General features: G+C 40.9%; 1 protein-coding gene across 5 annotated transcripts in view; it reads right to left on the bottom strand.

Moving 5' to 3' along the window:
• Positions 1-1,839: 1,839 nt before the first annotated feature.
• The window catches only part of FAM20B (FAM20B glycosaminoglycan xylosylkinase), a 41,808-nt gene continuing 31,321 nt past the window's right edge, over positions 1,840-12,326 (bottom strand). For 3 of the 5 annotated variants that reach the window (XM_032604295.1, XM_032604316.1, XM_032604304.1), the window contains 4 exons: positions 11,231-11,402; positions 10,822-11,013; positions 8,600-8,659; positions 1,840-6,083 (listed from right to left, as the gene is read on the bottom strand). In XM_032604295.1, the coding sequence (XP_032460186.1) occupies positions 5,852-6,083; positions 8,600-8,659; positions 10,822-11,013; positions 11,231-11,402 (656 nt within the window). In that variant the 3' untranslated portion in view covers positions 1,840-5,851. The remainder of the gene's footprint in view (positions 6,084-8,599; positions 8,660-10,821; positions 11,014-11,230; positions 11,403-12,326) is intronic. The other 2 variants (XR_004345683.1, XM_032604329.1) reach the window with 2 other exon arrangements.

The raw sequence follows: 12,326 nt of genomic DNA, 5'->3' as shown, positions 1-12,326 counted from the left end.
CCAGATCAGTCCCACATAGAAACAATGAATCCAAACACCAGTTTTTAGCTAAGCCTCTATTTCAAGTAAATTGCTAATATTTCATTCTCAGTGCTTGGAAGCTACTGGTTGTAACTCTAGGAGCAAGATCTCATAGATGATGGGGACATCTAGAGGCTTTTGTGAAAACTACGGGTAGCTTTGATTCCTTAGTGCTACTCATGAATGGCCCAAGGACCAGTGGCACTGGCATTGCCCTGGAGCTTGTTAGAAATGCAAACTCAGGCCCCAAACCTACTCAACCAAAATATGCATTTTAGCACAGTCTTTCAAAGAGAAAATGGGCACACAGCACCTTTATTGAGGTCATCTGAATGGGACCTAGCTTTGCAATTAGACAACTTCCCTACCCCGCTGAAGGCCATCAGAACACCATCCACCTTGAAAACAACCTTTGGGTAAAAATCAAGTCTTTATCGCCAAATAAATTTGGCATGTAATAAGCAAACTCTGAAAAGATAAAATGAATGTTTCACAGCTAATCTATAAGCCAATGGCTCCTTTAACATCTATGAAGAGCAACTGAAGCATCACAGTGGACTGAGACTTCCTCTCAAGAGGCAGGGCACACCTGATGAAAACTAAAGGAAACCCCTGAAGGGTTATTTCTGGTGACCCAGGTACTGAAAACAGAGTACAGGCCCAGGAGGCTCTGTGTCTTCCAAACACCCGGCTTTGCATTTCTGGAGTCGGGTTCTACACACAGCACATGTCAAGCCTGGATTGATCTCCCCTTCTTCCCCAAGGTAGGTCTGCCTACCTCTCACTCTCAACCTCCTGTGATTCTTTCCTGCTCCTTATTTCCACTCTAATTCACACGATTCCTGAGGCATTTGGTATTTCACAAGTAGTCTCTTCTGCTAGGACTATGGGCTCCTTGAAGGAAGGGACAGTCATTATCATCTTGATGGCCTCCAGCACAAGGCCCAAGCGTCTACTGAAGACCGGTACTTTACACACTGTGACTTCATTCTCTAATTCCCTCGGATTTATAAAGTGGCTTATCTTACAGAATTCACCCATGCTAAACCAGTGGTTATGACCATTCTTGTCTATTTTACAAAATGAGGGCTGCTAAAAATCAGTTTTTATAGGCAAATACAGTGGGTAAAATGAGCCCATAACAGAACCTCTCCCTCCTTACTCCCAGCTGCCTTTTCAGGCCTTAATACTGGTCTTTCTGGTATGCTTGAGAAGAAAATGAAATCTCACCTGGAAAATGATCGTATGAGGTGAGTCAGCGAGGAACCTGTTAACTAGGCTTTAGCCTCCCTTTGGTATTCAAGTGCAAGTGACAAAAACTGGCACAAACAAAAATGCTACAAATCAAGTAAAAATCTTGAGAACTCTGCTCAGTTGTCTGGTTGAGGTTTATGATGCTGCATTTCCATTTCAAAATTTAAAAGTCTGGGTGTCCTAAGGATTATAATCAGGGCAGCCGGTCTCTTCTTTCAGGCCTCTATGATACTGTGCTGACAAGTTCTTTGGGATTCATAATTCTTTATCTCTAAAGAAGCTGAAAGAAAGAAGTTAACTATTAAATAAACAAAAAGCACCTAAGAACTATCCTACTGAAATTCTCGGTTCAGTCACAACCTGATATGGGCCTTCTGAAGACTAGTGAGAAGTGTAAAGGTCTCATCCGTAGATTCTGTGAAACAAACCCTGTGGAAGTTTATGTGGATGAAGAAGATGTAATCTTCTGTCCCCTAACAAAACAGGAAATCGCAACTGAAAAACAATGGAAGTATCCTGAACCGGGGTGGGGAGGTAGGGAAAGAATGAGGAAAAGATGGTACATCAGTACTTATTAAAATCTTTATTCATTTTCTTTCTTTCAGAATTGAAACCCACAGAACACATTAGAAATTTAGGTGCATATCTGTCTTGTTTGGTATCTTACCAAGCACAACCTCTATTTGTGCAACAGCTCTGAGAGGAAATCCTTGGCAGATCAAAACAGAGGGTAGTGGTTCCTACACCTCTCTTTGAAGCAAATAAATTAACTTCCCAGTAAGTTATTCCCAGTTCCCCCACAGACATTTTGTATTTGTGAGTAACACCTTAGTTCCTTAAAACCCTGTGGCAGTAGAGTATCCAGCCCTCACCTTTTCAACCCAGACTTGAGGCGTCGAAAGGGGAAAGCTGGCCTTCCCCTGTACAACAGTCTCAGGAGGCTGGTCTATGTCCCTCGGGCGTCGGCCCTGGCTAGCACAGGAGGTGTTTGCTGAATGGATATCTTTATGTCACTTAGATTCACTCTCAGAGACTAAGAGAACCTTTTCCTAGCTTCAGGTTCTTCAGCAACAGTGTTTCCCTGTGTCAAAATAAATACATTTTTTCTTGTTAGAATACATATATGACTATATATATACATATACCTTGACTCATGTTTCCTGAAGCCCAAGCTCACAAGACGACTCACATAAGACAGCTCACTGATAGATGCTGTTTACCATCATTTGAGGTGTGGTCAGGTAATGGTCAAACAAGAATACGGAAGCCGTGGAGAAGGGAGAGTGAAGGAACATGGTGGATGGGAGGGGAAGGCCAAAAGCCTTTTTTTTTTTTTAAAGAAAGGAAAAGATGGATTTCTTTGGAAGAACATGTTGCCTTCAGGTGACATGGAATTTCTGCCATGTATAGGATTCATCTTTCCCAAAATAATAGGATGTACCTGAATTCTCCCATTTCCTTATTAGATTTCATTTGACATATTAATCCTGAGTGCAAATAGGGAGAAATGCCTTATTAATAAATTATTGAGCAATACTCTGAGTAAATCAGATCCTATTAATGTTTTGCACAGAAAATTATTTACCCCCAAAACCCAAAATACAGCTTCATATTAAATGACAATTCTTGAATGAAACCTCTATACCCATATTCACCCAAACTATGGAATAAATATATTGGGTTGGCCAAAAAGTTCATTCAGGCTTTTTGTAAGATGGTGTGGAAAGCCAGAATGAACTTTTTGGGCAACCTAATATTTAAGAAGTGGAAGAAGGGAGGTAGGAAATGGTACTCAGTTCTGATTTTCTTAGTTTTATAATATTAAAATGTACCCACATCTACCTTTAGATGTTAGCTAGGCAAGCCCAGGTTAGGACTGATCAAAAACCCTTCCAATGACCCCCGTTTGATTATAATAGTCCTCGATTCTAAAAGATAAACCATCAAGAGGACAGTGTTACAAAACTTAAAAAAAAAGATATCTACCTCTTTTTTGAAACAGAATTTAGTGTTTATGAATTTTAGGGCTATAAGCTTATGGTTGGTTTTTTCCAAGATTCTAAACGTACTTTTGCAGCTTAATCCGATCCTGACTTAGAACATAAATTTATATTCTAAGCATCAGTTCACACCACTCTATTAGCATAATTCTAACTTTAACCACTATACATTTGAACACCTTTTAAGATCATGAATTTTAAAATAGGGAAAGAGAATGAGATTATACATTTTCTGCAATGTTTGGGAAAAAGAATGAGGAATTTTTCAAAGTAGCTTTTCCTCCTACTTTTTTCCTTAGCAGAATCTTCTGCCTTCAACATCATGAATGAAGTTCCCAGTTTGGGAACAGCTCTTATTCACTTCACTGGGGCATACTGAAGGTATCACATGTTTGCAAGAAATTTAGTTCAGCTAACATTTACCAAGGAAAGCAGCATTGACTTCCTTCCCACTGTCCCTCCAGCTGGCTCCCTGATGCTCTGAGGTAAGCACCATCCAAGGTATTCTCAGGCTCAAATGTGAACTTCCCTGGATGCACATAGTAAATGAGTTTAAAATTGGAGTTAATGCTTCCTTTTGTTAACACTAGCTCAGTGTTTTGTGCTACTACCTGTCTTCTTAAATTTAATACCTTTTTAAAAATAACTCAGCCCATTCTGTGTACATTGCCAAATGTACATACTAAAGTACAAAAGCGTCCTAATTTCACGTTACTTTAAGTGTTGTCTTTTTTTTTTTTTTTTTTTTGCGGTACGCGGGCCTCTCACTGTTGTGGCCTCTCCCATTGTGGAGCACAGCTCTGGACGCACAGGCTCAGTGGCCATGGCTCATGGGCCCAGCCGCTCCGCGGCATGTGGGATCTTCCCGGACCGGGGCACGAACCCGTATCCCCTGCATCAGCAGGCGGACTCTCAACCACTGCGCCACCAGGGAAGCCCGGTCATGTTACTTTAAAGTAGTTTTGGGGTACTCAGTTATCTTTCAATTTGAGAAAATTGGGGCATAAATTCTAAACTGTTTTTGAAAGGGTGGCTACGTAAAACTGGTCTCCAATAGCTGGCAGTAAATTTGTTTAACCACACTGTTTAAATATCAGTGTCTGCTTCACAGAAGTCAAAACCGCAACAGTCCCCAGACAAAATGCAGGAGAGAAGCACCCACCTCTGAGGGCACGTGAGTGGGCACACCAGGCCTAGTTTCCTCTGCCCTGTATTTTAATGCAAGTGCTTATATGTCAAATTGCTTTGGCAGAACACAGAACTAAGCCTGTTTTAGCAACTTGAAATTTGAAAGTGCTAATAGGAGACGGAAGGACAATACTACATCGTGGGTTCAGAACTCCAAACAAGATTAAATGATGAAATCAGGGTTTGACATAAATCAAAATCTTAAGGCTCTTCCTGGTAACCACCTTAATTTTAAGGCTCAGAAGGCTTAAAATCTTTGTTTCCAGCCTTCCACATGGCCCAAATCACAAGATAGGTCCAGCCACCAGCAGGATCTAAACTATATTATCCGTAGGAGCGAGCTGGCTTTCCTCACAAGAAAGGCACAAGTAGGATCGCCAATCTCTTGGGAACAGCCGCTTTAATGACCAAATGCCTTGAAGACAGAAGTGGAAATTCATTTTAGAAATCAGGATGGCAGAGAAGACAGGCAACCTAACTCTTATTCAAGCTGTTATTTCAGTTTGCTTTGATAATTTGCAAAGGATTTGCCTGCTCTGGGCAAAAGGAAAAAAAGTCTCCATGACAGAATTGTGCTTGGGTTGTAATGGTAGGTTCTCCAGGGACACTTTTTTGGATTAATTTGGACACAATTATGAGAATGCAAATCTTACTTAGGTACAAGTCATGCTTGCTTTTATATACGTTAAGAACTTAAATACAGGGGAACCTGTTTTTCACTAATTCGATCACCGCCTTGATTCTGGTTCTACCAAGTAGGTCTCTCTCTCTTCTTCCCTCCTTTAAGAATCATCAAAAGCACCACCTACTCAGTTAAAAGCCCAAACATCTTTCTTGCTTTTGTCTTTCCTCTAATTCTATCTTCAAAACATAGTCCCTCCAACAGAGCATGCTACTTTGGCTCAACAGAACGCTGGGTTACTTGCTGCCACTCCTTAGGAAGCAGTAAAATTTCCAATTTGACTAGTCCTGGTAAGAAAGGACTCAAGAGATTACAAAGTGTTTTCGGAAAATCCACAAGTGTGGAGAAAGGATTATAAGGATGGACTCAAAACACATACTCCAGAACCAACCCCAACATTAATCTATTCAAATGTCACACCTCTAATTTGTCCTTTGGCATGAGAATTAATACTGACCAACTGTGACACCCACTGCTAGAATGGGCATATGCCGAGGAAGTCAGAAGGTGGTTCAGCAGGTACAGCTCCGTGGTCTGAAACTTGTAGCCTTTGCTTCAACTTCTACTACAGCAAACACCAAGGCCACCCTGTCCCCTATCACCAGAATGTGCTGCTGGCCATTTCCAATCCACCTCATACCATTCGGAATTGATTGTGCTGTTTCTCTATCTTTGTAAAAAGAAGTTTCACTTATTTTGTGGAGAATTACAAGTGGGAGAGAGGCATCCTGTCTTCCACCAGCACTGCGTCCATCCCAAACTGGTCAGTGCACTGCTTCACGGTGGCCAGGACACTCAGGAGCCGCTGGTCCACAGCATCTAGGTGAGGATCAGAGAGCACTGGGGAGATGGGGTCATGGGCCATGGCAGATCTTAAGGCAGACTTCAGCACACCATTCTTCAGGGAGTTCAGTCTGTTCCAGGTAGAAACCCGAATGCTGGGAGAAAAAAAGTTTTAGGACAGGTTACATAAAACCTCTCACTATCAAATGGAGATTAAAGCCCGCATAGCAGATGAAAGTAAAGAAATAATTATGTAAAATATCTCAACTAGAAAAATAATTTCTGTTTTAGAAATAGCTCTACATTATGAGTAAGTAACATTACCACATTTTGATATTTCTTTCTCAGTAATTAATGAGAAATATATACAATATTTACGCATGTTCACTGCAGTGCTATTTGTAGCAGGAAAAATGTGAAACAATCTGAATGTCCAACAACTGAGAAATAGTTAAATAAATTATGGCTTATCCATTCAAGGGAATACCATGTAGCCATTAAAAGCAGTTATGAAAATTCAGTGGCATGGGGAAATGCCCATAATATAATATTGAGTCAGGGAAAATAGTTGGAGGGAAAACACTCTTTTACTCCAAACCTGTGGGGAAAGAAAATGTGTGTATAAGCATACATACAAACATACACACACGATTACAATGAAATCACACTAGAGTGTTAACAGGAGTTATTCTTACATCTTAATAATTTAATTTCCTTCTTTTTATGTTTCTTAATTAAAAATTCTAGCAATATTATAAATAGAAAAAGTTTAAGGGTACCTATTTTTCTCAATTATTTTACCAACTAAAGAGGATCTCTTATTATCTTAGAAAAAAAGTATTTACCTCCCTGTGGGTAATGTGGGAATTACTAGGTATGCATTAAAGTCTGACTCTGCATGAGGCAGGCAACTTGTTCTGCAACCATTTAAAAAGTAAGAAAGCAAGGATCTTCGGATAAGGCATGGCAGGGATGGACGAGCACAGAGTCAGCGTGGTTTTACTCTTCTGAAAAATACTACAAGTGCCTAGAGCATTAGAGTTCCCCCTGTGTGACGAAGGTATCACTCGATTGCCTCTCAGCTCCAAGTTCACTCTTCATATATACCCTGCTATAATGGACAGAGGTCCTTTAAGCATCTCTCCTCTTAGGCTTTCTCGGTAGAGGACACTGGAAGGAGACTGCAGAAGGAAGAGGTTCTCCAGACGCTTCTGGCTGCTGTACAGTGAGTGGGTCAGTAGTGTGTGGGGAAGGTCAGCAAATGAAACTCTGCCTTGGCCACATTTCCAGAACAGGTAGGCCCACCATGATGTTGCGGCATTGGCCTGGCTTGGTGATAACTTTCCTAAGGCCCTCTTGACATGGAAACCAGAGCCCCCAAAGCCACGCACCCATGCTGGTGCCCCAATTCCCTGTGCAGGCCCACAAATAAGCCTTGCCTGTAGCCTGGAGGGTTTCTACTGAGTCGTTGCTGTCTCGGTATGTCATGCTACCACCTGCTGATTGCCTGTACCCTGCCTGCATTCTGGAGGGCTGCTTCCTGCACTCCCAGCACCTGCAAACTAGCACACTTCTCTGCTATTCAGTGGGCTGAACTATACCTTTTCCACTGAGGTCAAAACCCCAGGCTTGGGGAGGGGGATCCCCTTCCAAGTTTGTTCTTCCTTGGGTAGTCTCCCTCAGCTCTAGTTTTCTTTTATAGTCACTCTTGTATGAAAGAGTTTAATAATTCTTATACTAAACTTTCCTGTTTAACCCACCATGTCTTTTCTATCTCCTGACTGGACCAGACTGATAGCACTATTAAAACAAAAACATCTTCCTTCACAGATGCAGGTTTTGATTGGATGTATCACTGCTTCCCAATATTAATGAAGATAATTAAGGGTTGCCTAGGTAAACACTTTCTGCAGAATATTGTTGTTACGAAAAAAAGAAAGAAAAGAAAAGTAAAACAGACCAGTCGCCAGAAGAGGCAGTCTCACATGATCAGTGTGTCTCTGGGAGCCGAGCAGTAGGAAGCGGCTCTCCGGGACCTGCACTTCTGTGTAGCCAAGCAAGGTGGGTCCCAGCTGATTCTTAGTGTTCATGCTTTTAAATCATACTGGCAACGAAGATCTGAAAAGGAGCTTCTGAGAGCCCAGTCTTTATCTCATTTTCTTGATTTACTTTTTAATTTCTTTGTTATCTAATACAGACTTTAAAAAAATCAATTACTAAATACCTAAGGAGAAAGCTACTTTTGGTTTACACAATTTCAAACTGAGATAAGCAAACCACAGGTGGGTTGTGGTGTTGAGTGAGAGGACTTGAAACCACAAGGTAAACATAGTACAGCAACTAGGGGCATGGGTTGCACTAGGTTTTGGGTGGGGGGGGAGTGAGGACTATATTCTGATATTAAAACAAACATGGATATACATTATTGGATAAACTGAAAATTTCTACTCATACAAAACTCAAAATGCATTCTGAGCTTTGGGCTACACTGCTGTGGAAACCTTTCCCTGATCCCCTACAGCTCAGGATCTCCAGGAGGTTCGGGGTTAGAAAAGCATGAAAAGCGCTGCTCAGGTATTAGGAAGTTTTAAAGCCAAGCAAACTGATGTACTGTTACCTGAGCCTGGAAAGGAAGGCAATGCAGGCAAATGTACTTGACTGCATAACTTACATGCAACACTGATAGAGAGGGGCAAGAATGCTTCTCTCATCCAGCGAGGGGTTCCCAAAGCTGAAAATTAAATGAAAAGTTAGTGAATTAGGCGGAAGCACCCATCCCCTTCTTAGCATCAAAGCAACAACAAATTCCATATGAAACCTGAATGTGATCCTGGATAATTTTATGCTCACACAGCTCAAATCACTTAAATTAAAAATAAACAGGGCATGACCAATTAGACACAGGATTCCTAACAGCTTGTACTGCAGCATCAAACAACAAATATACTCCTTTACAAGGATCCTTTCTCCTGCCAGGATATTGCAAGGTGTTGAAGCATAACCCTCCTAACACGGTATGGAGTCCACAGACCAAGGGAGAACCTGAAGACCCCCAAACCCGAGAAGGTTTTTATGGTACGTAGAGCAATAAAGGCTATTGATATTAGGTTCTCGCAAACAAGCAGAAGGTCATTACCTGTAAAAAGAAGTTATACTTGTTCTACTTTAATATTACCAATCAGAAAAAGACTTAGATTATCGTATTCCCTACAAGAAAGTATATGGTCAGATTCAAACTGTAAAAACTGCTCACAGAGGCTGGGAAAACAGTGATTCAAAGCAGATGTAAAAATGCTCTTAGTAATTCCGAGTTAGAAAAGGAGAACTGATTCTGGAAAAACTGTCAACCTTCCACTCTTTTCCTGGAAGCTCACCTTAATAGCTGGAGGGTCTGGTAGCCCTCAGCACAGGGCAGGCCCACAAATAATAAAAGGCAAAGGCAATTATTTCAATGTGTATTTCCACAGCTCATGATCAGTTTTACAAGTAAGGATAAAGATATTCAGGAACTGAAAATATAGTATAAATGAAAATGAAATACGTAGCACTGGTCACTACCTGCTTTGCTGGGAATGGGAGAGGCAATGTTTGCTGGCCTCTCACTCTGTGTAGCTGTCACCCCCTTTCATGGAGTATGAGGCACCTGGTGCTCAGTATGAGGTGGTGGCCTCCTTAGCAAATGCTGCCTAAGCATTCTTCGCTGAGTGTCCATGTCTCAGCTTATTCTCAGCAACCAACGTTAACAATAGTGACTCATCTTCTTTATCCATTCGAAAGAAGATGTGGTACATATATACAATGGAATATTACTCAGCCATAAAAAGTAATGTGGATGGATCTAGAGACTGTCATACAGAGTGAAGTAAATCAGGAAGAAAAAAACAAATATCGTATATTAACGCATATGTGTGGAACCTAGAAGAACGGTACAGATGAACAGGTTTGCAGGGCAGAAATAGAGACACAGATGTAGAGAACAAACGTATGGACACCAAGTGGGGAAAGCGGCGGGGGGCGGTGGTGGTGGGATAAATTGGGAGATTGGGATTGACATATATACACCGATATGTATAAAATAGATAATTAGTAAGAACCTGCTGTATAAAAAAATAAATAAAATTCAAAAATACAAAAAAAAAACCCCCCCCAAAAAACCCAATAGTGACTCAGAGCCTGAACAATTCCAGCTCCAAGGAAGTATTCTATTTAGCAAACATTTATTATGTGTAACCAGAAGTGTGGCACTTAACTGGGTACCATGAAGAATGCAGAGTGCAAACTGAAAATACAATGTGCTCTTCAAATAGCTCAGGCCTAAATAAGGACATTCCATTTATTCAAAATTAATAAAATTGTTTTATTCAAGATAAAAGTAACTTGTCTTTATATATAATTACTAAGCAACTAACTGCTCTCCTACTCATAACAGAAAAAATCTGGGCCTAGACTGCCATAAAAATAGCAAAAACATCCTATCAAATAAACTAATTTTTTAAACTGTATGAATCTTTGGATAGAATAATTTAACAACAGCTAAATTTCATGTTCCATTAACGATGTATTTCTCAAGATTCTAAACAACCTAGTCAAGAAAGAATGATGTAAGTAGCAATAAATAGCTTGGTTTCCAGTTGTTTGTGAAGAGAATCATACTCTTTGACTCTTTGGAAAAAGTGAGTTTTCCACTTTTTTAAAGTCCTCAGAACCCTGAAGGTGAAAGGAGTACAAACTCTGAACAAGTTGGAAGGATGGGTGCCAATGGCAAAGACTCCGAGTGGAAACAAGAAGGATGCCTTCTGTTGAGCCTGTTCTGGAGGTTTTGAGGATACCCCAGAAAGCATTCTTCTTATACACGGGACCCCTAACTGACAAGGAGAGTTCTGCTGGTCCTACCTTTTGGCATTATCGAGAAGAATGAGCATACTAGCGCCTTCATCGTCTTGAAAACTCTCGTAGTGATGGCGGTCAGCATTGCCAATCAGGTAATCAAAGACAGCTGTATCAATGATGTCCAAGAGGCGAGGGCCGGAGTCATAAGGGGACGTTTTCTTCACAGCGTCACAGTAGCTCTCATCATACTCCCACCTGGAGGGAAGCAGCAGCACCAGGGTCGTTCACTGAGTGCCAGCACCACATGTAACATTGTTTAAAACACAGAGAAGAGAGAGTCCCTGACTAGCAGGTTTTCCCCTGAACACCCCACAGTCCTTTTTAGTCTTGGACAGAACCCTGGCTCCTACACAGGGTTGGCACCTGTCCAGGCACAGGAGAGAATGAAGTAGTGTCTCAAAGGAGCATTTACCTGGCTAATTTGCCCTCTCGGTAAGTCCTGCCCCATGGGTGTCGGTGTTTCTGTAGAGGCCACACATCTGGAAGCCAAAGCGTGACAGACCCCTCCATCGTGTCTCCATCAGCACAGGCTGGCTCTGTTTCTCGGCAATAATAACACTTCCCATAGAAACAAGTATTATTTCCTAAAGGAGAGAATGGAACCATATACACTTACAGAAAAAGGATAACTCCAAATTCTCCCCAAACAATGAAGAGAGCAGCTCTATGTGAAAACAAAGATCCTGAGCTTATTTTTAAATCTTTATTTATTTTCTGTATAGGAAATAAAAGCACATGGTGTAAAAAAAATTCAAAAGGTACAAAAGGATATATATACAAAAAAGTTAAGTCTCCCTTTCCCTCTCTGTCCCTTCTACCCAATCTCTCCCAGAAGTCAACTACTGTCACAAGGATCTTTCTGAATTCACTTTAAGTTATGTCCTCTTCTCCTTCAGCAGGACTGACATTTTGGCCAGAATGCCCAGGGGAGGGAGAGAGGGCATGTACGAGGCCAAGCCATGGACCAGGACTTTGGTTACATGCGGAGTGGGGAGTAGGGTCTACAGCAAATGAGTAAACAGACTGAGGATAGTGGGAACCAGGTTTCTCATAGATGGAGAAGGGAGTTTAACATATAAAAAGAGAGAAGGCCAGAGTAAATCCTGCAGTGTTGAATTAGAACTGGAGATATTGATTTGAATTGATGGTTTTAAAACACAGAGATATAAAAGAAAGTACAAATGTTTGTGTGTGTATATGTATGCATATATATACATACGCATGTATATATATATATATATATATATATATATATATATATATATATATATACATATTTTGCCCCTTTAGAAAACCTGGAAACAATAACACTCAGGTAGTAATGAACACACTCACATATCAGTTTCTAAATATCATTTTAATACTATATTAAAAGGAACCAGAGCTCCCTGGAGAAACAGATGACCCCTAGGGCAGGGGCAGGGAAAGTACAAGATAAGCCTGGGTCATACTGCTATGCCAGCTGTAAGGAGTCACTCAGAATGACGGGGACATTCCAAATAACACAA

The sequence above is a fragment of the Phocoena sinus genome, chromosome 1 (assembly GCF_008692025.1).
Source record: "Phocoena sinus isolate mPhoSin1 chromosome 1, mPhoSin1.pri, whole genome shotgun sequence".
Lineage (NCBI taxonomy): Eukaryota > Metazoa > Chordata > Mammalia > Artiodactyla > Phocoenidae > Phocoena > Phocoena sinus.
The sequence above is the reverse complement of the archived record's forward strand: the minus strand, read 5'-3'. Positions and strand labels throughout refer to the sequence as shown.